At 44.5% G+C, this 27,459-nt stretch overlaps 1 protein-coding gene and 1 long non-coding RNA gene across 5 annotated transcripts in view; both read right to left on the reverse strand.

The window, feature by feature from the left end:
- LOC308584266 overlaps nucleotides 1-27,459 on the reverse strand; it is a 480,133-nt gene that overhangs the window by 114,613 nt on the left and 338,061 nt on the right. The window lies entirely within an intron of this gene.
- The window catches only part of MSRA (methionine sulfoxide reductase A), a 231,565-nt gene that overhangs the window by 74,532 nt on the left and 129,574 nt on the right, over nucleotides 1-27,459 (reverse strand). For all 4 annotated transcript variants that reach the window (XM_081188826.1, XM_081188828.1, XM_081188827.1 and 1 more), the window contains 2 exons: nucleotides 20,706-20,810; nucleotides 3,755-3,861 (listed from right to left, as the gene is read on the reverse strand). In XM_081188826.1, the coding sequence (XP_081044952.1) occupies nucleotides 3,755-3,861; nucleotides 20,706-20,810 (212 nt within the window). The remainder of the gene's footprint in view (nucleotides 1-3,754; nucleotides 3,862-20,705; nucleotides 20,811-27,459) is intronic.

Raw genomic sequence — 27,459 nt, forward strand, 5'->3', positions numbered from 1 at the left:
GCGCTGTGGGTTAAACCACAGAGCCTCGGACTTGCCGATCAGAAGGTCAGCGGTTCGAATCCCCGCAACCGGGTGAGCTCCCATTGGTCAGTCCCTGCTCCTGCCAACCTAGCAGTTCGAAAGCACGTCAAAGTGCAAGTAGATCAATAGGTACCGCTCCGGCGGGAAGGTAAACGGCGTTTCCGTGCGCTGCTCTGGTTCACCAGAAGCGGCTTAGTCATGCTGGCCACATGACCCGGAAGCTGTATACCAGCTCCCTCGGCCAATAAAGCGAGATGAGCGCCGCAGCCCCAGAGTCGGTCACAACTGGACCTAATGGTCAGCGGTCCCTTTACCTTTACCTTTAAAGTTTATGACATACTTTATGGAAGTGTGGCTTATGTACAATATATTTCAATAAATAAAATTAAATAAGTTTCTTTAGAGGCTTCCTTGATGGTATGGCTCTGCAATTCTCTTCTTCAGCCAGAGCTGGACAGTGTCACAAAGTCTGAATTGCTGCCTGACACCCTTTGTGTCCCATGTTCAGAACCAGCTGTGGGTTTGAGTCCAGGCAATGGCCTCTGCGGGAATATTTACGAGCTCCTCTAGCCCACCTTCCCAGCCGAAAACATCTAATACTGAGAAAAGCAGGTATAACATGCTGATCGGCAATTGACTTATCCCCACTGACTCAGTCCACAAGTCAGATAAGGAAGACACAAAAGCAACTGCCCCAGATTTTCCAGGGCGCGCTTGTTGCACCACAGAAGGACAGTGAGAGAAATCCCCACCCCGGCACTCCTTATGACTTAAGCCCTAAGCAGCTGCTTAACACCCACATCTGCTAAAGCGGTCTCTAGTTCACAAAATCTTATGCTATAATAATACTGGTTATCCTTTAATGTGCCACAAGCCTCTTGGTTCTTTTTCTGCTGCAACTGACTCTCTTTGCCTGGAAGTTTCTCGCTGAAAATTACAGCTAAACGACACTAAATTGCACCCTTCATTCACTGAGATTGCAGAAAGATTATTTAACATACTGTATATTAAATATCTAAGGCTGCAATTCCATATGTACTGAAGCCCCGATAGGGCTCGTTTTTTTCCAGAAGACACTGCGCATTACCTAAATTAAGGACAATATTGTCCCAAGAACAGATAAACATGTTTCGTTTAAACTTCCTATGAATAATTCCACTGACTTGATCTTTCAAGAAACATCTGTGCTGATAAGCAGGAAAAATGGTAAAGAAAGGGGAACCGCAGAATTAAAATGCAAGAATATTAGCATGGGAGGAAGCAACGGAACAGCCTGGAGTAAGGCGAAAAAGAGAACAACGAGGTATACATGGAATAAGTAGTAAAATGAACCACTCCAGAGATAAAGAGACACTGAGAAAGAGTCTGGTGAGTATGTTTGGAACAGCATCACCTCTTTCAATTCATCAAAAACCTCTTCAGTCTCCTCCTTTAAGGAAGTCAAATACGCATGGGGTACAGTCTATCATCTTGGGCTGCAAGTAGGGAGCGACTGTGTTGAATGTACCCGTATGCACAACCCCCACCTAAAACCTTTGCCTGTGGAAAGGTATCCTATCAGTAAGGAGGAAAGGGAAGCAAATGGCTGGCTAGAGGCACAGAGACCCTCACAAATCAGGCTGCCATCCCTGATTAGAGGGCCAACGCTTGCGTGGTCGCGCGGTCACGTCCGACCTCCTATCAGTCAGACACAGGCCAGTACTTATCCATCCAAGTTGGCAGCCCAAAACAGACAGACAATGACAGGACTGCCAGCTCCAGGGTGAGCACACCAGGAGGGGAGCTGTGGACAGTGAACCTCAGCTTGTGGGAGCAGTGAAGAGAGTCAAACCTGCCAGCTTAAAATCTGCTTAACCCTTCACAGGACACAGCTGACAATCTGTGCCAAGCAATCCTAAATCTATAGGTCTGGTACTGCACTGTCCTGTCCCCCTCGACCCATCCTCACCCTCTCCGTTTGGCATTCACCATGGCAAATTTCTGGAGGTGAGGAAGGAAAGAGTTGTTCTTTCAACTTTCTCCAGGATTTAAATAAAATAACAGCACTTAGAGCAAGAAGGCCAGCGACATAACTAGAACTACCCACAGCCCTCTGGGGAGGAAAGATACACTGTAAACCCAAGTTTCAAAGCTTGCCAGCTGACAAAGAGAGCAAATCCAATATGTTTGGGGGTGAGAAGTCAGAGGTAAAGCATATGGTTGCAGGAGAAGGTCTCAGGTGTGCAAGGATGATGCTACTGCATGCTTTAGTATGTAAAGAAGTGGCCAACTTACCAATTGCCAGTCATTCTTAAGGGCTTTACACCTTAAGAAGAGCCTGCAGGATCAGGAAGGTCCGTATAGTTAAAGCTATGGTTTTCCCAGTAGTGATGTATGGAAGTGAGAGCTGGACCATAAAGAAGGCTGATCGCCAAAGAATTGATGCTTTTGAATTATGGTGCTGGAGGAGACTCTTGAGAGTCCCATGGACTGCAAGAAGATCAAACCTCTCCATTCTTAAGGAAATCAGCCTTGAGTGCTCACTGGAAGGACAGATCCTGAAGCTGAGGCTCCAAGACTTTGGCCACCTCAGGAGAAGAGAAGACTCCCTGGAAAAGACCCTGATGTTGGGAAAGATGGAGGGCACAAGGAGAAGGGGATGACAGAGGATGAGAAGGTTGGGCAGTGTTCTCGAAGCTACCAGCATGAGTTTAACCAAACTGCAGGAGGCAGTGGAAGACAGGAGGGCCTGGCATTCTCTGGTCTATGGGGTCACGAAGAGTCGGACACGACTAAACGACTAAACAACAACAAGCGGGATCAGGCCAATGGCCCATCTGGTTCTCGCAACAGCTAACCAGATGCCTATGGGACCTCCGAAAGCCGGATCTGAGCACAACAGCACAACCTTCCAAGATACCCCCAGACAAAAACTATGGAGACCACCTCCTGGTAATCAAGAGCTCCTTGATGTAAGTCCACGTCTGACTACAGAGCTGGGAACTGACATACTGTTGAAGTATCTCTCTCTAGTGCATTGTTCAAACGCTTTCTAGGCTTCCTTAGAAGCTTATCAGGGGTTCCTCCGGGAGATGATCATTAATGAAGGCTTGGGTTGACATGGACCAATGGTAAAGCCCAAGAGGTTTGGCCAGTCCCCAGTGTAAACAGCAAGGGCACTACTGAATGGGACTCTGAATCTGACATAGGTTCCTTGAGAAATGCATAGACTCAGTGGCAAGCAAACAGATAAGGAAAGGGCTCCCTCAGGGGAGGAATATGAAAAGCATTGCTCTGGTGCTGAGTTCTTTTTGACTATGACTGCCAAAAGCGTTAAGAAAAAAAGGATAATGCCGGCAGATTTAAATGCAGAAGAAGAAGAAGCTGCAACAGTATAAACCAATGTCATGCAAACCCCAGATGTTCCAACAGGGAGTGATGGCAACATCAGCATGGAGTTCACGGTTCGGAGTGATGAATTCTCTCTTCTGCTAGGTGCGACACCATGAAACAAGTATAGCGAAGCCAAAATGATCTCTCATGTGAGTGCAGTAATAGCCAGGCAGGAAACCCAACAGGGAGCTAGTCTCCAGGAAGGCTGGAAAACTCACGCTGGTACTTAGAACTCTGTGAAACTTTGCGGCAAAGCACAGCCTGGTGGCTAAAAAGTTGATGATGGATTTCCCCCCCAAAGGCTGGGTGCTTGTGGGGGACCTGAAGGTCCCCCTCACTGTTAAGTTTTGCTCAGCCTTACCTTTTGGTAATCTTCTTTGGATCTCAAAGCAGCCTCCATCTGTTCTGGGGAAAACGTGTAGATGGCAGACCGATACTGTGTGCCGAAATCATTCCCCTGCCTCATCCCTAAGATTAAAGAAGAAAAAGAAGACGAAGGTGTGGGTGGCTCAGTTCTATACCCCAGAGGGTGAAAATATAACCAATCAATCTAATGTTAATGTTGTCCTGCCATCGGTTTAGAAAAACAAGCCCTTTGCGTGTTGTACGCCCACAGTTGACATTTTTATCAAGTATTTCCCTCTTGCTTAACCAGAAGTGAATGCATATTATGGCTTGGTGACATCACTGGCAGCCAAGTACAGCTGTAAGGCATTAAGAGAAATCAAGAGAGTGATTGCAATATGTGCTGTCATTTAATTCACTGAAATCAAGAGGCTGCTTAAAAAAAAACCAAAAAAACGGGAAGGGGGTATCATAAAATCACTCAAAGAACCCAACTGTAAAGAGGCCTTTAGAAACTCTCTAATGAGTGGGGAGTGCTTATCGGAGGCGGCGGTTCTGTACCCTTATAGGAGCTGGAAAGTTTCCCCTATAATCCTGCTCCGCTTTAAATAGAAGGAGGTCCCTGTGCAATAGACGCCTAAGGCTCATTTGTCACTGGAGGGAAATGGGTTGAAGATTAAGAGAGGGCTGCATGCCACTGTGAGATGCTTGAGTGAAAGTATGGATGCACACACCAAATTGATGGCATTATGCTGTGAGTTGGCGCACAGTCAGACAAGGTGGAGTGGCCACTGACAAAGGAAGTTTGGGGGTGGCAAGAGCCAAGCTGAAGTTGGTCCCGGCCAGGTCAATAGACGACAGCCTTTCTGGCACCTCTGAAGCAGCCAGGTAGAATGGCGGTTGGTGGAAACAGTTCAGGAAAGGGAGGAGCCAAATGGCAAGGGATAATGGCAGAAGCAGTGAGCATGAGACCATACCTTAAGGTGGCATAACAGGACAGACCGCCTTTGCCTCTCGTACACAAGCCATCCCATGCGTGTTGCACCCATGGTTATCTAAATGACTCTGGGGCTGCGCCACTGCTGCGCTGCGTTGTCAAACAGTTTGGACTTGCTTGTGAAATGGAATAGTTTGCCCGCTGGACTGCAAAAAAGACAGGCCAGGGGAAGAGGGAGATTTTGCCACCCTGTGAGGCAATGCACATTTCATGTAAGTGCCCCATTTATTGCTGCTGTTTCATATAAGTGCACCATTTATTTTCAAGAGATAATAATAATAATAATAATAATAATAATAATAATAATACCTTTATTGTCATTGTACAACCTGTGTAGAATGAAATTAAACGAGCCTCACTCCCCAACACTCAATCTCTTATCAAACAACACACCACCTTGCAAGTCAATTTTGCTATGTTATTTTTCGTTCAACAGCCAACAGCCCACGGATAGAAGCTATTTTTTAGCCTGTTGGTACGGCTGATTATATTTCTATATCTCCTGCCCGAGGGTAGAAGATTAAAGAGGTGCTGGGTGTGAGTCATCCCTGAGATTTTTTCTCGCTCTCCTAAGGCATCGACCCCTTGCGATGTCATCCAGCGGATTCAAGAGACAGCCCATGATATCATGTGCTGTATTCACCACCCTTCATAGAGACTATCTGCCCGTGGCTGTCAGGCCAGCATACCACACTGTGATACAATATGAAAGGACACTTTCTATTGTGGACCGGTAAAAGGAGTTCCTCAGTTGTTGTTTAACATTATTCTTTCGCAAAACCCTGAGGAAATGTAGTCACTGTTGGGCCTTTCTGACCACCTGAGTTATGTTGATTTTTCTAAGGTAAACTCCTAGGAATTTAAAGGAGGAGACTCTCTCCACACAGCCCCCCGATATACAACAGGACGGTTCCCCTCTCTTCCTCCGGAAGTCCAACACCATCTCCTTTGTCTTGCTAATATTTAGGTGCAATTTATTCTCTAAGGACCATGTAGATACTTTTTGAACCTCCCCCCTGTACGCTGTTTCATCTCTGCCTGCAATCAATGTGGCCTTTAAAAAAAAACTTTTCTTCTTCTTCAAAGCAGCACTGGTGCTTACTATCAACTCCCCCTGGCAACTATTGCTTGTGGAAATCTCAATAAGCAACAAATGAGGCAAGAAATTCAATTTAGGAAACAATAGTGTAGAATGACCGATCCTGATAATCCTTTCTTTGTCAAGAAGAAAGTCTATCCAGGCAAGCACTACGCTGCCTGTGTGAGATGTGTCACCTTAAAATTCCACCTGGAAGCCTTAACTCCCCCCAGTGATGCCTTCATCAGCAAATCTGGAGCAACCTTAGATTTGTATCACAGTCGCCAAAACGGAAGGTCTATTTACCATTTTTGGCCAGGCAGTCTGAAAGTCACATTTTTCAATAAACTTTTGGGTTCCTGAAATTCGTTCCGATTGTGCAGATAAAATATCACGGATAGAATTCTGCAGGATGTGTTGCTGGTGTGTGAAAACAGTCCAGATCCAAGGATCCCCAGGCAGGCACCTCCAGGTGGTGGAGATGTCAGGCACCATCCTGGCGCCTGGGCATCTTCACTTGGTCGCAGGTGACTGATGGCCTGTTGCAAAATGCACTAGGCGCATTTCAAATGCTGCATGAAACAAAGCCACTGATCAGCAAGCGATCGGGAGCAAGATAAGGGACGCTAGAGATAAAGGAGGCTGCCTGGGAGGGGGGAGGTAAAGAACGAACTTGCAAGGAGAGGAGACAGGAAGACTAAAGCAATAAGGAGAAAAATTAGAAGAAAAGGAGGAGCAAAAAACTGCTCCAGCTAAGGAAAAGACACTAATGCAAACGAGGGAAAGGAGTGTTGAAAGGAAGCAGCTGATCGGTAAGCAATCGGGGAGGGAGATAAGGGACACTAGTGATAAAGGAGGCTGCCCGGGAGTGGGGAGGTAAAAGCCCATGGATCCTCAGGATTTTTACATTGGGTCACCCCAAATTCACCAACAGATCACATAGTATGTCCATGGCTACAGCCTGCACCAAAAACATCATGCACCCACTGTTGCGTGGGGCCGCAATGACGCAAAAACATGGGTACAAAGCACGGATCCACATGGATTTTTGCATTGGGCTACCCCAAACTCACCATCAAATCACATGTCTGTGGCCACAGCATGAACCACAAAAATCATACATACGCTGCTTCGTTCAGAATTCCCCCCCCCCTTGTTTTCCTTCTCTAAAAACTAGGTGCGTCTTATGGTCGGGTGCGTCTTATGGAATGAAAAATACGGTATGTCTGAGCCCAGAAGGGTGGTGCATCTGATGGAAAAGCCCTGCTCCACTTCCCCACTGACCTCATTCTACATTCGAAAGAAATCACAAGCTGGACCCACTGTGTTGATCTTGAGGGGTGGCTGGGTCTGTAAAGACTTGCTCCTGAAACTGCGTGCAAAAACCTGGCAATTTAAAGCTTTTCTAGTAAGTACTAGCACAGGAATAGGCAAACTCGGCCCTTCAGATGTTTTGGGACTACAACTCCCTTCATCCCTAGCTAACAGGACCAGTGGTCGGGGATGATGGGCATTGTAGTTCCAAAACATCTGGAGGGCCAAGTTTGCCTATGCCTGTACTAGCACTTTAGAGTTGCGGACAGTGTATGAGAAGCCACCATGACGCTGCCCTACAATTGGCTGAATATGAATTAATGGTACAGTGGTACCTTGGGTTAAGTATTTAATTCATTCCGGAGGTCCGTACTTAACCTGAAACTGTTCTTAACCTGAAGCACCACTTTAGCTAATGGGGCCTCCCGCTGCAGCTGCGCCGCCGGAGCACGATTTCTGTTCTCATCCTGAAGCAAAGTTCTTAACCTGGAGCACTATTTCTGGGTTAGCGGAGTATGTAACCTGAAGCATATGTAACCTGAAGCGTATGTAACCCGAGGTACCACTGTATATATACACGGCCAATAAAGCGAGATGAGCACCGCAACCCCAGAGTCGGCCACGACTGGACCTAATGGTCAGGGGTCCCTTTACCTTTATACTAATGGAGCCTAGTCTGCTATGGAAACTTGTTGCCATGCTGACCCTCAAGAAATGCAAAATAGTTTGAACCATGGGCATCTGTGAAACAAGGACCACCTCACCCAGCCAACACTAAGGATTTACTTGTTCTACTGATTTTAAGCATGGGTTTAATTCTCTCACCAGAACCAACAGAATTTAGAACTGATTTGACTTAGACCCGGGTCATGCCAGTTACACAGAGAAAGGCCACTGCTCAGGGTTGGTGAATTTGCTTTAAGCTGCAGAATATCTCAGGTTCAGTCCTCATCATCTCCAGGTAGGACTAAGTAGGTCCCTTCTGAAACCTTGGAGAGCCACTGCCATCAATAATCCAGAAAAGACAGAGTTAGATAGATCAAATGGTGTGACTCAGTGTGCTTCCTGTATTTCCGAGTTGCTGTGAGCTCTCCGTTAGGTAAGTTCTAAAGATTTTTTAAAAAGCAAACCATACCTTAAGCCAGAGGTAACAAGGGTCATGAGAAAAACGATGTCTGTCAGCTTTTCCACCCGAAGGCTAGGCAGGGTGGCAGGGAGAGGCACAGACAGACACAACCACACTTGCCTCTGTGCAAGAGTTAGGATGGAAGAGCCACAGAGTAAAGCAAGGTTTTTGCTTACATACATTTTGCTCTGGTGAAGATTATAGTGGTCTTCAATGTGCATATGCATGTTAGTTGCCAAACCTGATGCACTAATTCTCAGCTGTGCATCGTGCAGGTGAAATTAACTGAAAGTGAAAGAAAAACTGTTCAGCTAAAACTGTCGGAAGTTGTGATCAGCTGAAAGAGAAGCTATGATGTGGAAAAGGCATCCAACAGGAAAGGTGAGCAGTATGTTATAGAAATGCTCCACAGTAGCTGAAATATGGCACTGGAATTGAGATTATGCCGTGCTTCAAACTGGATGAAGAGCACACCAGAATACAGACCATAATATGTTGCACAGCTGCCTAAGCCTCCTGTTCCAATGTAATGCAACAGTGTCATTGGGCCTGGAAGCAAAGGCGGCCTTGAATGCATCGAACAATGCCTACCATATCTAAGAAGCATTTTGTAGTCACAAAAAACTCACCAGGTGTTGATAAGCTACAGATCAAGTAGAAACCAAAATTAATCCTTGCAGCGGGATTAGCAACTAGATGAATAATCCAAGTTTTTGACCATGCTACTTTTCAAAGTGGAATCACCAGGTTTAATTCAGTTCTAGTGTAAACTTGGATTGCAACGGCATTTTGAGAGTCACACATATGGCACTCCTAATCTCCCTCTCTCATGAAAGGCAAGAACCTAATGGAACCATTTTCCGTTCCCCTCCATTCTCAAAGGATCCAAGTGGTAATGGAGACAAATTGCTACGCTCTGAAACGCTCTCTGGCGTGGTGCAGTGAAACTGTAAAGGGCAGCTCATAGCTCTTACTTTGGTTGTAAAAATGTATCTTTGATTTACAGAGTTTTCTGCAGCTGTCACTTGTCTTCTGATATATCGATCCGCGATTTTCCTCTCCCCACAATCAATACCTGCTGAGTTAAGACTAATAAAACTCCCTTCCTGCAGCTCATCATAGGATTATTTAGCAGAAGCCATTTGTACCGTGTCGCCCTGGCTTCATCTCATCACTCACTGTAACGATTCCTGCGAAAAGAGCTTTAGAGTCGCCAATGGGAAAGGGAAATGTTTGAAGAGAAGGTCACGGCATGTTAATGAGCTGGCACGGAGGCCGTCCCACTTGTTTGGCAAGGGGAGAAGCTCGACACCCGGAGGAGGAACTCGGCAGCTAAGTTCCCGGCTGCAACTGTCCTTGGTGAAGCTGAAGGCCACAAGGAAATCAGGGCCTCTGCTTTACCAATCTTAACTGCCCGTTTCAGGTTTCACAAAGGCATCAGCTGGAGGTAGAGCAGAGGTGAAGAGGCAATAACAGCCCCGTATGCTTTGTACCATGGGTAGGCAGACTAAGGCCCGGGGGGCCGGATCCGGCCCAATCGCCTCTCAATCCGGCCTGCAGGCAGTCCAGGAATCAGCGCGTTTTTACATGAGTGGAATGTGTGCTTTTATTTAAAATGCATCTCTGGGTTATTTGTGGGGCATAAGAATTCATTCATGGGACGAGGGTGGCGCTATGGGTTAAACCACAGAGCATAGGACTTGCAAACCAAAGGTTGGCGGTTCGAATCCCCACGACGGGATGAGCTCCCGTTGCTCAGTCCCTGCTCCTGCCAATCTAGCAGTTCGAAATCTCATCAAAGTGCAAGTAGATAAATAGGTACCACTCCGGCGGGAAGGTAAACGGTGTTTCCGTGCGCTGCTCTGGTTTGCCAGAAGCAGCTTAGTCCTGCTGGCCACATGACCCGGAAGCCGTATGGCAGCTCCCTTGGCCAATAAAGCGAGATGAGCGCCGCAAACCCAGAGTCGGTCACGGCTGGACCTAATGGTCAGGGGTCCCTTTACCTTTTAAGAATTTGTTCACCCCCCCCAAATATAGTCTGGCCCCCCACAAGGTCTGAGGGACAATGGACCAGACCCCTGCTGAAAAAGTTTGCTGACCCCTGCTTGTACTATGGAGTCACTTGCCAGTTCAGGAGCCCGAAGTGTGGCATATTCAAAGGGCAGTCAAACCAATGGTTCAATGTTTGCTAAGATAGGCTCGTGACGGGAGTTGAAGCTCAAAGAGTTTTCCTGTAAGTTTGCTTGAGAGAACTCTGTGAGACACTCTCAATGTGCTCTGCCAGGGGTGCTGCCATATATAGTTTCACCTGCCTGGGCACACTCTACTTTGCCTCACTTCATCGGCTGTGGCTCCGATCTGGTGGAACGCTCTGTCACAAGAGACCAGGGCACTGCGGGACTTGACATCTTTCCGCAGGGCCTGCAAGACAGATCTGTTCCACCAGGCCTTTGGCCAGGGCACAGCCTGACTCCCTCCCTCGGCAATCTTCGCGGAGCTCTGGCCCAATGGTTGCCAGTGGCCTGAATTAATTAATTTTATAATGAATGATTTTAGAGTGTTGTTTATGCTATACTTTTATACTGCTTTATTGCTGTTAGCCGCCCTGAGCCCGGCTTCGGCTGGGGAGGGCGGGATATAAATAAAATTATTTATTATTATTATTATTATTATTATTATTATTATTATTATTATTATTATTATTATCTCTTCACCAAACCAGAAATCTGAGGACAATGTGCATCTCTGCTCCATTGCTCAGACACCACCTTAAGCTAGACTCCAGCATATCTTTGTAATGGAATCACCATTTTAAGCCTGCCTGAACAAAGCTCCCATAATATTCTAGTGGGAGAAGCTGGTAAAATGTGGGTTAGACGGTGTTACTCTTATGTGGATTTGTAGCTGGTTGACTCCCTCCTCATTTTTAACATGTCAAAATGAAATAGCAGGCTCATAGCAGAATGCATAATGGTGGCCTAGGCCTCCTTTCACATTCTATATGGGTACAGCTGTTCTTCCACTCCTCTAAGAAGACACATCTGTTCATTAGAAAAAAACAATGTAATTTCTAGTGACTAATTTTAATTATTTGCAGATGATAGATTCCTTGTGCATCTATGAAAGGCTCAGGCTTCCCCGCTCGGTGACAAACGAACAGGCCCTTTAGGCGAAATGGGATGCAGTAATGAAAATCTGATACAAACTGAGAAAAATGAGTGAATGGAGCAGGTTGGTCTCTTGAGAAAAAGAAAAGGGGATTCCTTGGGTCCTCCACCTCATCAGGTGACTCAGAGATAGCCACCAGAGCAATACACTGGTTTTTTACAAGCTTGGCTTGCTGTGCAGCATGGTTTAATATTCAGTTGCTGCTGAGGTCTGATTACAGGATTCATAAGTTCCTTTTGAATGCTGTCAATGAGCTGTGAGTCACATATTCCACCACTGCCTCTCCCGCCATGCCACATCCATGGTGGAGGAGGACATGAAACCCCATGGAGACAGCATAGCTAACAGGAGTCAGAGTTGCATCCCATGCTGGAAGAAAAACATGCTGGGAGGCTCACCAAATGGCATACAATGCCCAGCATGCTCATTGAAGCTGAGCTACTCCACTAGCCAACCAGAGGGAAGGGAAAGGGCTGGGCAAGCTTGAAAAGTAGCAACAGACAGGGCAAACGGAGGAAAGTGGGGGATCTTGGATCATCCTCCTGAAAAGACTCAACTGGGTCTTGCTGAAGGGAGGAGGCACCCTCTAACTTTTCCCCCAACCTGCTACCTTCCAAATGTTTTCGACTGCATCTTCCAACAGTCCCAGCCAGCAAGGCGCTTCAGTCTTTAACATCAGCAGTAACATCTAGACCATGGGAGCGTTTCAGCCCTGTTCTTCAGTTTGTTCAAAATCTAAAATAGCTTTATCTTGTACTCCTTTCTTTGAATTTGTGCCATTTAGGTTTTTAAACCTTTTTGTAAAAGCTGCGCTAGAATTTTCACAGTTGAGTCTTCAACCCCTTATTATTGTGCTATGTCTTCTTCAAGTTTGGCTTTGTTTAAAACTTGCTATTTAGGTTTTCAAACCTATTTTGTAAATTCAGTATTAGAAACTGTACTTTTGAGTCTTCAATCCTTTATTGCTGCACTTTGCTTTACCTAGATCGAGCTAGCATTATAATACATCAGAATTTTTGAGGTTCTACCCTTGTTTGAATTTTGGTCATTTAAGTTTATGATTTTTCTATTTCCTTCTGAGGAAACTGAATACTCCAGTGAAACAAGGTTTGTAGCAGGCATCCCGTTAAGGCTTTGTTTTATTTTAGGTTTTTCTAATTTTTTTCCCTTAAGCCTTTTGATTATTATTATTTACCTAGTTTTAGAGGAGGAGAACAAGAAAAAAAATATTCTCCCCCTCTCTGCGCAGCGCCTCTCCAGCAAACCGGGAGAAGAAACAGAAGGGACTCCGTTTCTCCTGCTGCTTTCATGAAGGGGCACTGCGCAACTTTCCCTCTCTTATGGAGTGAATGCAGGCTGCGCAGATATCGCTGAAGCCAGGAGAGCGAGAGGGATTGGTGCGCACTGATCCCTCTCGCTCTCCTGGCTTCAGCGATAGCTGCGCAGCCTGCATTCACTCCATAAGACGCATACACATTTCCCCTTACTTTTTAGGAGGGGAAAAGTCCGTCTTACAGAGCGAAAAATACGGTACAGTGGTACCTCGGGTTACATACGCTTCAGGTTACATACGCTTCAGGTTACAGACTCTGCTAACCCAAGTAAAAAAATTTTTTTCTTCCAGTAGCACCTTAAAGACCAACTAAGTTAGTTCTTGGTATGAGCTTTCGTGTGCATGCACACTTCTTCTGCTAACCCAGAAATAGTGCTTCAGGTTAAGAACTTTGCTTTAGGATAAGAACAGAAATCGTGCTATGGCGGCACGGCAGCAGCAGGAGGCCCCATTAGCTAAAGTGGTGCTTCAGGTTAAGAACAGTTTCAGGTTAAGAACTGACTTCCGGAACAAATTAAGTACTTAACCCAAGGTACCACTGTAGTTGATTTCCACAAGATAATATTTCTAGTCGATTACTTCTCGGATTTTCACGGTATTTCATTGTTTTCAGCAAGGTGTAGAAGGCTGCTCCAACCTACATACCACACCTTCCCTGCTGCTGGATTCTGAATGCTTTGGGGCGGGAGGAACGGCAAGAAGGAGCTGCTCTCAGCAGCGGTGGAGCGTATGCCCACGCTGCCCAGGGCGGGCGCACAGGCCGTGTCCCTGAGGGCACCCTTCCATGCACCACAGTTCAGAGTAAGAGAGGGGCGGGGAGGCTGCTGCCCATTCTTCTCCTGCTTTCCGCGGCCCAACCCGCCAGCGAAGGCGGGAGGAGTTGCTGCAGCCCGGCACACCTTGCGGCAGCCAAGGAGGGCTGCCCTCCGCTGCCGGGTCATAAGAGCTCCTGCCACCGGGTGCGAGGTGTGCCATGGCCAAGGAGGGTGGGTGGCAGGGCTGCCGCCCACTTACCTGACCTGGGGGCGAAGCTTCGCCAGGCACAAGCACCGCAGCCAAGGTCTGGCACAAAGCCAGGCTCCGATGAAGGAGCCTGCTGTGGGGGTTCCTGCTTGTGCCCCCTCTCAAAATTGCACTCAGGGCCACGGCACCCCCACACTATGCCTCTGGCTCTCAGGCCCCTCTGCTCTCAGCGAGGTGCAAACTGGAGGATAACATCTGCCTCCTCTGAATGCCAGAAAGTGGTGAAAAGCAGGGTGAAGACAGTCGGAAACAGGACACCAATCTAGGTGAAACTTTGGTCTAATCCGGCAAGAGTCTGTATAAAAAGCGGGTGTCACTGAGCTCTTATGGGGGGGGGAATGGGTGGAAGACGCCAAGGATCCACCCACCTCTCCCTTTGCTTTTGTGAGGTGCCATCACCTCCAAGGTCACAAATCTGGAATGGAGGGACTCGTGTTGGGAGCAGCATTTTAGAGCAAGTTATCAGTCAGCAATCCCTGGGCAGAAACTGCCCCCTTTCCTTATTTCTCTTCCTCCAGGCATGTACAGTGGTACCTCTGGATGTGAACAGGATCTGTTCCGGAACCCCGTTCGCATCCAGAAGCAAACACAACCCGCGTCCGTGCGTCTGCGCATGTCGCGATTTGCCGCTTCCGCGCCTCCGTGTGACGTCATTTTGACCGTCTGCGCATGCACAAGCGGCGAAACCGGGAAGTAACGTGCTCTGTTACTTCTGGGTCGCCACAGCGCACAACCCGAAAATACTTATCCCAAAGCTACTTCAACCAGAGGTATGACTATACAGTCATACCTCATGTTACGTTTGCTTTAGGTTGTGCATTTCCAAGCTGCATCCTGCAGTAACCCAGAAGTAACGGAACAGGTTACTTCTGGGTTTCACCTCCGGAACAGATCCTGTTCGCAACCAGAGGTACCACTGTACTGCTTTCAGCCTGTAAAAAACTTCCCAGAGAGAAAGGAAGACACCCCATCTTAAGAACATCTTAAATAGAACAGGATGTCTCTGCAGCTACTTAGTTGGAACATAAATGGCGGGAATTCTCCGGAAAAAAGGAGAAGGATATTTCATATCCTAAAAAAAGAACAATTGGATGTAATATGTTTGCAAGAAACACATGTGACTAGGCTCCACAGGAAAGTATTAATCAATAAAAGACTTGGCCAAGAATTTATCTCATCAGACAAAGTTAAAAAAAGAGGTGTTGTAATTTATGCAAAGGAGAACCTGTCGCCAAAATTTTTATTTAAAGATGATCATGGAAGAATTCTCGCGATTGAAATCCAAACACAAGGGGAAAAGATTTTGATATTAGGAATTTACGCGCCAAATGATGGAAAATCAGAATTCTACAAGAAGCTGCATGAGACAATGATGGACTATTTGGACTATGCTAATATTATTGTGATGGGAGATATGAATGGGGTGGTGTCTACAAATATGGACAAATCCCAAAATCAAAACTTAACAACAGACGGCAGACTCCCTAAAACTTTCTTTGATTTTTTTTTTTTTTATAAAATTTTTATTGGTTTTTCAGAATTTTTAAAGACAGACAAACACTTAAAAAACAAACATACACGTATAAATTCATATCATATTTTCATACACCTCTTTTCTGGGACTTCCCCATACCTCCCCTTTCTGCATCCCAATGCCCAAAGTTTTATAGCAGCTCCCAATTATTACTTTCCAACCACTTTCGTCTTAGTCCTCTCTATATTCTGATCTTATATCACTGTATCCCTTTGTTTCCAGGAACCACAACACTTTAACATTCATTAAGTTTATAGTAGTCCTTAAGATAACTTTTGAATTTTCTCCATTCTTCTTCCACCGTCTCTTTTCGTTGGTCACGGATTCTGCCTGTCATTTCAGCCAATGTCATATAGTCCATCACCTTCATCTGCCATTCTTCCAGAGTGGGTAAATCTTGTGTCTTCCAATACTTTGCGATAAGGATTCTAGCTGCTGTTGTAGCATACATAAAGAAAGTTCGATCCTTCTTTGACACCAGTTGGCCGACCATGCCCAGGAGAAAGGCCTCTGTTTTTTTAGAAAAAGTACATTTAAGTACTTTTTTCATTTCATTATAGATCATTTCCCAGAAAACCTTAATCTTCGGGCATGTCCACCAAAGGTGGTAGAAGGTACCTTCAGTCTCTTTGCATTTCCAACATTTATTATCAGGCAAGTGATAAATTTTTGCCAGCTTGACTGGGGTCATGTACCACCTGTATACCATTTTCATAATGTTTTCCTTTAGAGCATTGCATGCCGTAAATTTGATACCGGTGTTCCATAACCATTCCCAGTCATCTGACATGATGTTATGACCAACATCCTGTGCCCATTTGATCATGGCTGATTTGACTGTTTCCTCCTGTGTATTCCATTTCAGCAACAAATTATACATTCTGGATAGATTCTTAGTATTGGGTTCTAACAATTCAGTTTCTAATTTTGATTTTTCCATCTGGAAACCAATTTTCCTGTCCTGTTTGAAAAATTCCACTATTTGATGATACTGAAACCAGTTTTGTACCTTATACTTCAGTTTCTCATAGCTTTGCAATTTCAACTTATCTCCATCATGTTCCAAAATTTCCCAATACTTCGGCCATCCGACCTCCATATTGAGTTTCTTCACTGCCTTGGCCTCCACTGGTGAGACCCATCTAGGGGTTTTGTTTTCCAAAAACTTTCTTTGAAATGACAGACAATATGGACTTGATTGACATTTGGAGGACAAGGAACCCCTTGGGTAAAGAAGGAACCTTCTTTTCTGAGGCCCACTTGTCATGGACACGAATCGACCAAATTTGGATATCTAGAGGGCTGGCTCCGAAAACGAGAAAAGTGGAAATCTGCCCAAAAACCTGCTCCGACCATAATGCCATAAAAATGGAACTGAGATTTTTCCCAACTGGATCCTTCAGATGGAGAATGAATGACACCTTGTTAAGAGATCAAGAGATTGTGAAGAAGGCCCAAAAAACACTAAAGGACTACTTTGAAATAAACTTGAACACTACGGTGGAGAAAAGAACAATCTGGGATGCAAGTAAAGCTGTAATGAGAGGGTTTCTGATTCAACAGAATTCGATAAAAAGAAAATATTGGAATGGAAAAAAAGAAAAAATTTTAGAGAAAATAAGTGAAGGAGAGAAAAAGCTGAGAATCAAACCGAAGTCTAAAGAGGTGCTAAGAGAGATCAAATTTCATCAAGCACAATATTCGAAACTGATCAATCAAGAGATTGAGTGGAAAATCAAACAAATGAAGCAGAGATCGTTTGAATCAGCAAATAAATGTGGAAAGTTGCTGGCTTGGCAGTTGAAAAAAAGACAAAAGTTAAATACGGTTACAAATTTGGAGATTCAAGGAAAAATAGTTCAGAAACCAGAAGAAATAAGAAAGTGCTTCCACAGATATTTCAAAGAGCTTTACGCACAGGGGCCTCAGAAAGAATCGGAAATGGACCAATTTTTGGAAACAAATGGACTACCTAAAATAAGTCAAGATAAAAGATCAATTCTTAACAGCAAAATAACTCAACAGGAAATTGAAGGTGCCATCCAAAACATGCAGCTGGGCAAATCTCCAGGCCCGGACGGACTTACCTCCAAATATTATAAAACTTTGAAGGATTTCTTGATACAACCGTTGTTGGAGGTTTGCAACCAGATCATGGAGGGGAGAAAGGCACCGGAAACGTGGAAAGAAGCATTTATCACATTGATTCCCAAGTCAGAAAGGGAAAAGACTCAGCTTAAGAACTACCGTCCCATCTCACTCCTGAATGTGGATTACAAAATATTTGCAGACATTTTAGCAAATAGACTTAAAAATGTACTAAATGAAGTAATTCACAAGGACCAAGCAGGCTTTCTCCCTGGTAGACATATGTCTGACAACACCAGGAACATTATTGATATATTGGAGTTGTTGCGAATTAGAAACACAAGGGCTGCCTTAATTTTTATTGATGCGGAGAAAGCATTTGACAACATTTCTTGGATGTTTATGAAGAAGAACTTGAAAGGGATGGGAGTGGGACGGGGGTTTGAAAATGGATTAGAAGCAATTTACTCAGAACAAAAAGCTAAACTGATAGTGAACAATGTGGTATCGGAGGAACTTCAAATTGAAAAAGGGACACGACAGGGGTGCCCTCTATCTCCTCTGCTATTCATTTCTGTTCTGGAGGTATTGCTGAATATGATTAGGGAGGACCAGTTGGTGCAAGGTATAGTGGTCGGAGCGAAACAATACAAACTGAAAGCTTTCGCAGATGACTTAGTCTTGACATTACAGGAGCCAGAATCTAGCACAAAAAGAGTTTTGGAACTTATCCTGGAGTTTGGTCGGGTGGCGGGATTTAAGTTAAACAAACAAAAAACTAAGGTTTTGGTTAAAAATCTGACACCTACAGAGACAGAGGGGTACCAGAAAGAGACAGAGTTAAGTGTGGTTAAAAAAGTGAAATACCTGGGAGTATCCTTGTCCACTAAAAATTTAAATCTTTTTAAAGATAACTATGAAAAATGTTGGTTGGAAATTAAAAAAGACTTGGATATTTGGTCAAGATTGAAACTTACCTTGTCAGGCCGAATCGCAGCTATAAAGATGTGTGTTTTGCCAAAAATGTTATTCTTATTTCAAACCCTTCAGGTCGTGGACAGAATGGAATGTTTTGGAAAATGGCAGAAGGATATCTCTAAGTTTGTCTGGCAGGGCAAAAAGCCCCGAATAAAATTTAAAATACTAACTGACGCAAAAGATAGAGGGGGGTTTGCCCTGCCGGATTTAAGGTTGTATTATGAAGCTGCAGCCTTCTGCTGGTTGAAGGATTGGTTTCTGTTGGAAAACACCGATGTCCTAGATCTGGAAGGGTTTGATAATGTGTATGGTTGGCATGCATATTTGTGGTATGACAAGGCGAAGATTCACAAATTGTTTAAAAACCATATTGTCAGAAAATCAATTTTTGCCGTCTGGATGAAATACAAGGACTTATTAGAAAGTAAGACCCCGAGGTGGTTATCACCTGTGGAAGCCAAGATTTCTAAAAAAAGGCCCAATATGGAGGCCTACTGGCCAAAATATTGGGAATTGATTGAAAGAGTTGGAGATAATTGGAAGCTCCAAAGCCAGGACAAACTAAAAGGTAAGGTGCGAGATTGGTTGCATTATGCTCAAATTCAAGAGGTATTCAAAATAGATAAAAAAGTGGGTTTCCAGTTGGAGAAATCGAAACTGGAGACGGAGTTACTAGAACCAAAGACCAAGGTACTTTCGAGGATGTATGACTTGCTGCTTAAATGGAACACACAGGATGAGACAGTTAAATCTGCTATGATAAAATGGGCACAGGATGTAGGACACAACATTATGTCTGAGGACTGGGAAAGGTTATGGAACACCGGTATGAAATTCACGGCATGTAGTGCCTTGAAAGAGAACATTATGAAAATGGTATACCGGTGGTACATGACCCCAGTCAAGTTGGCTAAAATATATCATCTTTCTGATAATAAGTGTTGGAAGTGTAAGGAGGCAGAAGGGACATTCTTTCACCTCTGGTGGACCTGCCCGAAAGTAAAGGCCTTTTGGGAAATGATACATAATGAGCTGAAAAAGGTATTTAGATATACCTTCTCTAAGAAACCAGAGGCCTTTCTCCTGGGCATGGTGGACCGGAAGGTGCCAAAGAAGGACAGAACCTTGTTTATGTATGCAACCACAGCAGCTAGGATTCTCATCGCTAAGTTCTGGAAAACATCAGATCTACCCACACTGGAGGACTGGCAGACGCAGTTGATGGACTACATGGAGTTGGCGGAAATGACTGGCAGAATCCGAGATCTGAGCGAAGAAACAATGGAGGAGGACTGGAAAAAATTTAAGGACTATTTGCAAAAACATTATAAGTTGTTTGAATGTTAAGATAGCGCACGATTAAGAAATGTTATGTTTCCGCAATTTATTTTAAGCAAATGATAAAGTATGCATTGATGGAAAAAAACGAGAAATATTTGAAACAAACTATTATGTTTATTAAGAGTGTCAAAATTAAATTACAAATTTTTGAAATTGGTAACATAATACATTTAAAGGTATAATAAGATGGGAAACAAGATAACAAATTGCTGAACTGGTTAGAACAATGAATGCAATGCTGAGAGGATGTGAGGAGGTCCAAAAGTGAATTGCTGAAAGATGTTAAGGAAAGTTTCATAACATTTTTTCTTCTTTTTTTTATTTTTCTTCATATATATATATATAAAAAATGTTTCTTGTATGTTGCCATGTAAACAAACTTGTTAATCTATGAAAAGAAACGCAATAAAAAATCTTTATAAAAAAAAAATAAAAAACTTCCCAGAGAGGAGCTATCAAACCAGAGTATCTGGCTAAGACAATTGTCTAACGCACTGCTGCTAATGGTCTACGATCAGCAAGCCCCGCAACCTCTCGCTCATTTTTCTCTAATCGTAAGAGATACCTGTAATTCTGGAAAGATGAAAAAACCGCACCAAATTCACAGAGGATAAAGCTCTGTGCCTGAGTGAAATCATCAACTGCGAAGAGGCCTTTAATTTGAAAGACAAAAGATCGCATTAAGGAAGAAACTGTAATAATCAAAGGTGAAAGGAATGTCTATTGTCTTGTTCTCTGTTCTGTTCTCTCCTCTCTCTCTGTGGGAATTTTCGCAGGCAGGCATCTGTGGGGGGTTTTGGGGGGGAGGAAGGCTGCCTTGCGCGCTTCCTGCTCCTCATTCTTCCCCACCCCATCAATAAATGCCGGCAGTCATACTCTCAAGCTGCGGTGTGATTTCAAGGTTCATCTCTTCCTAGCAGCTCGAACACTAATTATCCCAGCTGTAATTAGTAAGATAATTAAATACTGGCTCGCTCATCACTCTACCTTGTGTCGGGTCATGATTCTCCCAGAAGACCTTGAGCAGTTTCTCAAAGCTGATGGTTTCTGGCTGGAATACCACGCGCACAGCCTCGGTATGGCCAGTCCTCCCTTCAACGAAACGAAAAAGAAGAAGAAGCCAAAGTATTAATCACAAAAGGCCACCGCAAAAGAATGGGCATCTGCCTCGCCAACAAATTAAAATGGAAATATAAATATGTGGATAGGATAGGGGTTTCTAATTTGCTCGCAATTTTACCACATCACTTTTTCAGGTGGTTTGAGAGGAGCATTTGCAGTGCATTGCGATGGATTCCTTAAGCAGAGGCCTTGCAAGGCGATCCCAGAAAGGCCAGCTGGCGCACGTTTCACTGTAGCAGCCATGATGTTGGACCACAAAGAAAACTAAGCCAGAACCTCTGTTTTGTTCCACAGTTCATGGCGTGAGGAAGGCTAGGCTTATGTAGTGAGGCGTTCTCAAAGTAAAGGATTGAACTCTGATTAATAAGAATACACCCAAAGGCTTGAATCAGCAAGACTCTGGGAAGGGTGCGTATAATAATCTCTCTCTCCAGCCCCTGGCCCAGGTCGTTTTATTCACAAAAGAGCTTTTTACAAAGTGTACAATCAGATTTCTTCTGAGCATTTCAACAAACCCCACGTGGGGACAAAGTTAAACTACAAACACTAGTTAAGCATGCATATTTTGGGGGTAAATGAATGAAAACTACAAAAGAGTGCATTCAGCAACCCTGGAGGTCATAAAAAATCAATACACATGATGGCCAGTAGGACAGCAATCATTATCACCTTTATGTGAAACCTGTTTCCTGGCCCTAAGATTAACATCCTAAGATTAACATATCAGGAAAGCTACAGCAAAGAAACTGCCCACTGTCTTTGATGACCCAGGACGCCTGCCTGTCTAAGTGGGTACGTGACTTGTGAAGAAAGAGAAATGGAACAGGGATGCAGAAATGGAACAGGGATCAAGAATCATATCAAAATAGTTTAAACCCAGTCAACACAATGCTTTCATTGCTGACACAGGTGGCTTACTCTATATTTGTTATAATTCCTCATAGCAATCCCACCTGATCACTACAAGTAGCTTATCAAGTTTTATGCTCTCTTTCATTTGTGTGAAAAGTCACATCCCATTTTCAGGAGGTGGGTTTGATATCCGTTGCAAACAAAAGTTGTGCTGCTTTGACACTTTTTTCTCCATGGCTGTTGCCAATTTCCATTTTCTTACTTGCTCTCACCGTCCTCAAGTTCTTTGCTCTCACTGCTGTTAACCAGAAGTTGGCTCTGGCAATGCATGCAATTTTATTCATGGCATTGCATTGCTCTGATGTAGTGATACCCAACAGTGTGTGTCGTTAAATTGTGGCACCAATGGTGCCTGCAAACGAATTCACAGCCAGAGGGCAAATGAGGGCAGCAACAGGCAAAGAAGTGCTGAGAGGAAGCCACAGTCAGATAACCAAAGAGTACTGAATCAGCGGAAGGGCTTGGCAAGGTAAGTACCGTATTTTTCCGTCTATAAGACGCCCTCATGTATAAGACGCCCCCTATTTTTGGGAACTCTCATTTAAGAAAATGGGGGGAGATGTATCCATGTATAGGATACCCCTAAAATTTTGACATTTTGGGGGGGGGAACTAGTCTTATACACGGAAAAATACGGTAATTCTTTGGCAATTTGCTTGCCTTCGCCAAACTTGACAATTTTAACGTGAATGTCAAAATTCAGGAACATTCAATGCAGCCTGACTAGCACCCAAGTGGTAATAAATTCATAAAGGCTGCAGCAGACAAAGAGCTCAGTGGTAGGGCCCAGGGTTCGAAACTCCCATTGTTCCAGGCGTGTTTTGCGACAGGGAATTTCAATAATGCAAGCAGTTTCTGAGCTCTGGGTGCTGTACTGAGCCTAAGGTTTCAGATTAAAACTGCTACTGGTGGAAGAAAAGGAGGATCTTTCCCTGCCTCCCCACTTCCAGCCCCTCACTGAAGACTGGAGAAGGATATTATCATACTATCATAAGAATGTGGGGAGGAGGACTAGACCATGTGAAAAATGAGTATAATATTTTAGCTGCAGTTCATTCATTTTCAGCTTTGTATTCTTGTTATTTAAAAAGTGTGCCTAGACGCTCCATTGCAGCACCCTGACCTAGGTTTAAGGTACCATTTAATTCCTAGCTTTCATATCTTAATTTCTAACACTGGTAGGGCCGTTATATTAGCTGTGCTGGAAGACCAGCTCCATAGGGTTTCTCACTCTCTATATGTCACCTGACATGAGCTACTTTATTGGGCTGCAGAAAAGACTGAGAAGGGAAACAGGGATGTAAACAGAGATAAAAATGGCAGTGGCTCGGGCATTTGGGATGCCAGATCTAAACAACTATGCTAATACAATGCATAGAGGAACTGCAATATTATTTCATGCACACACTTGCATAAACGCTTGGGTTCTGGTATGTAAGTTCTAACCCTGGGCTGCTAGTCGTTTCCATGTGAACCAAGCAGTTGCCATTTTACGCCTGGTAATAGCAGTTCTCAATTAAAACTATGTACAGTGCAAGGGGGGAAAGGCATGATTAATTACAAATTATTCCTGTAATGGAATTACTGCATAATCTACCCAGTGGATTTGGTTATCTCAATAACTCTCAAATTATTAATTGGGGATTATATCTGTTTTATGGTTAAGTTCAAACCCAGGATATGAACCGCTCTTCTGTTGCCAAGAACGCTGATACTCAGCATTCTGTGAATGAAATTTCAAATAACTTCAGTCCAGAAGACCACAGAATCAGAGAATCGTAGAGTTGGAAGGGATCCCAACGGTCATCTAGTCCAACTCCCTGCAATGCAGGGATCTCAACAAAAGCAGCTAAACCTTAGAACAGGAGTTTGCTTATTTATTTTATATATATTCAGTAAATTTATACCCTTTATACATGAGATAATTTCTCATAAAGCAGAGAACAATAATATACGGTGAGGCAAACAAGTAACAGTACTGTCATACCTCATGTTATGTTTGCTTCAGGTTGAGCATTTTCAGGTTGCGTCCCGCAGCGACCCAGAAGTACCAGAAAGGGTTACTTCCGGGTTTTGCCGCTCGCGCATGCGCCGACACACAAAATGACATCACGTGCATGCGCAGAAGCAGCAAATTGCGACCCGCACATGCACAGACGCGGGTTGCGTTCCTTTCAGGTTGCGAACGGGCCTCCGGAACGGATCCCGTTCACAACCAGAGGTACCACTGTATTCTATAAAGCAGTCCAATAAAACATAGAACAGCAGCACAATACTCAAAGGTCAAATACCAGAAACCAACATTACCCCTACACAAAATGAAACATTGAATACTTGGTTTACCACTACCAGAAGCAAGTTCACCCTTAGCCTATGTTAGGTAAAGGTAAAGGGACCGCTGACCATTAGGTCCAGTCGTGGCCGACTCTGGAGTTGCGGTGCTCATCTCGCTTTATAGGCCGAGGGAGCCGGCGTACAGCTATTGGGTCCTGTGGCCAGCATGACTAAGCCGCTTCTGGCGAACCAGAGCAGTGCACAGAAATACCGTTTACCTTCCTGCCAGAACGGTACCTATTTATCTACTTGCACTTTGACATGCTTTCGAACTGCTAGGTTGGCAGAAGCAGGGACCGAGCAATGGGAGCTCACCCCGTCGCGGGGATTCAAACCGCGGACCTTCTGATCGGCAAGTCCTAGGCTCTGTGGTTTAACCCACGGCGCCACCTGCATCCCTTACCTATAGTAGTTTCGCATTAAAACTACCCCTGGAAAACACAGCAGTAGTTTGGATTTGAAGAGTGTGGATTTGATATTCCGCTTTATCACTACCCTATGGGGTCTCAAAGCGGCTCACAATCTCCTTTCCCTTCCTCCCCCACAACAAACACTCTGTGAGGTGAGTGGAGCTGAGAGACTTCAGAGAAGTGGGACTAGCCCAAGGTCACCCAGCAGCTGCATGTGGAGGAGTGGGGAAGCGAACCCAGTTCACCAGATTACGAGTCCACCGCTCCTAACCACTACACCACACTGGCGTCAAGCATACCAGTTTCAAGCATACCGGAGGAAACAGGGGTAAAGAGATACCTATTCCTAGATAAGAACAAAGGGGTAAAGGATCCTTTCCAGAGGCAGCATCCTTTAGATTTCAATAATAATAATAATAATAATAATAATAATAATAATAATAATATTATTATTATTATTTATATCCTGCCTATCTGGCTGGGTTTCCCCAGTGAAATAAAGCAGACCTGGACTTCTAAAGCAATCACAGAGCGTACTCTTAGAAACAGTAGGTTACAGACATATCCTAGAAGTCCAGATAAATGAGAGAATGCTTGTTACGGAACAACCAAAAGGGTTTTTATTAAATGCTGCCTACAGAAGCTCAACCAATAAATAAAGATGGCCAAGGTTTATGAACACAATTAAACGATGATTTGCATCCCCTCTAATATTTTTGGGACATAGGCATAACTTCCAGGAGTACTGTATGGCAAGAAGCAGGTAAAGGGCTCCTGCAAAACCTAATAATGATAAACTATGTTAGCACTAAGGCCATAATATTTTCAAAATCACCCTAGGAGGAGCCATGACAGTAACTTCCCTTCCCAGGATAAGAGCAGCAATAAAATTGCAGATATTGTTGTGTACTCAAATACATACTAATGGACAATGCTAGACCTTCAAAATTTCTAAACTTTTAGGGCAGACCTGACCTGTCCGGATCAAATTGGGACATCCATCAACACAGGAAACAGCTGATGTTGTTGTTGTTGTTGTTTAGTCGTTTAGTCGTGTCCGCCTCTTCGTGACCCCCTGGACCAGAGCACACAAGGCAATCCTGTCTTCCACTGCCTCCCGCAGTTTGGTCAAACTCATGCTGGTAGCTTCAAGATCACTGTCCCACCATCTCGTCCTCTGTCGTCCCCTTCTCCTTGTGCCCTCCATCTTTCCCAACATCAGGGTCTTTTCCAGGGAGTCTTTTCTTCTCATGAGGTGGCCAAAGTATTGGAGCCTCAGCTTCAGGATCTGTCTTTCCAGTGAGTACTTAGGGCTGATTTCCTTCAGAATGGAGAGGTTTGATCTTCTTGCAGTCCATGGGACTCTCAAGAGTCTCCTCCAGCACCAGAATTCAGGAAGCAGCTGTAAACCATATTATTTGCCCATCCAACCCTGTACTGACTGACAGTAGCGCTGCACTGTCTTGGCAGGTCACGTCACCTGACCCTTTTAACTAGAGCCATGGGGGCAGAAAGTTCTGCATGCGAACTAGGTCCTTTACCATAGAGCTATGGTCTCCACCAGTGGTTTTTTTTTCCTACAAAAAAGTGCCACAACTCACCGCCTCAGTCACCAACCAGACCCCGGCACCACCATCTTGAAACCAAAATCACGTGACAAGACGCCGGGCCACACCATCTTATAGGGAGATTCAGATTGTTTCCCTCCCTCAGCGCCTTCACTCATTAATGGGGAGCAAGACACCATGTACAGTGGTACCTCTGGTTAAGAACTTAATTCGTTCTGGAGGTCCGTTCTTAACCTGAAACTGTTCTTAACCTGAAGCACCACTTTAGCTAATGGGGCCTCCTGCTCCGCTGCGCTGCCAGAGCCCGATTTCTGTTCTTGTTTAGTCGTTTAGTCGTGTCCGACTCTTCGTGACCCCATGGACCAGAGCACGCCAGGAACTCCTGTCTTCCACTGCCTCCCGCAGTTTGGTCAAACTCATGCTGGTAGCTTCGAGAACACTGTCCAACCATCTTGTCCTCTGTCGTCCCCTTCTCCTTGTGCCCTCCATCTTTCCCAACATCAGGGTCTTCTCCAGGGAGTCTTTTCTTCTCATGAGGTGGCCAAAGTCTTGGAGCCTCAGCTTCAGGATCTGTCCTTCCAGTGAGCACTCAGGGCCGATTTCCTTCAGAATGGAGAGGTTTGATCTTCTTGCAGTCCATGGGACTCTCAAGAGTCTCCTCAATTCTTCGGCGATCAGCCTTCTTTATGGTCCAGCTCTCACTTCCATACATCACTACTGGGAGTACCATAGCTTTTACAATGCGGATCTTTGTTGGCAAGGTGATGTTCTTATCCTGAAGCAAAGTTCTTAACCTGAAGCACTATTTCTAGGTTAGCGGAGGGTGTAACCTGAAGCGTATGTAACCTGAAGCGTATGTAACCCAAGGTACCACTGTATTCCAGGAGAGAAAAAAGCCCTGGTCTCTCCTGCAAAATAGGTTTCTACACACACAACACAACAATACAATACAATACAATACAACACATAAACATCTAGACACTAGCACCATGATGTTCTGCTGTTCATTACAGTCCACATTATGCATGAGGAATTTGCTGGTGTGGATTTTTTTTACTATATGTTAGTCAATGTTTGTATCTTACTTATACGTGAATGTAAATCTGGATAATTACTACTCCGACTTCGGGGAAATTGCTCTGCGAAACAGAGATGAAGGTCTACTGAGGACCTATAGGGGCTATTAGAATGACACAACAAAAATAAATCTTGGGAGTCTTTGGGGGGAAAGCACAGTGGAAACATCTGTTCATCGCACAACAGGAATAATGGGGAGGGAGAAGTAGGAAGGACATGGAGATATATTAAAACCATTGGAGAATGACAGGGGGAAAGGCACAGGAGCTTTTAATGGTGCCTTCAAATCTCAAACCTCCAAATTCAGCACTCATTTTT

This window comes from Podarcis bocagei (assembly GCF_964188305.1).
Source record: "Podarcis bocagei genome assembly, chromosome: 3".
NCBI classification, from domain to species: Eukaryota; Metazoa; Chordata; class Lepidosauria; order Squamata; family Lacertidae; genus Podarcis; species Podarcis bocagei.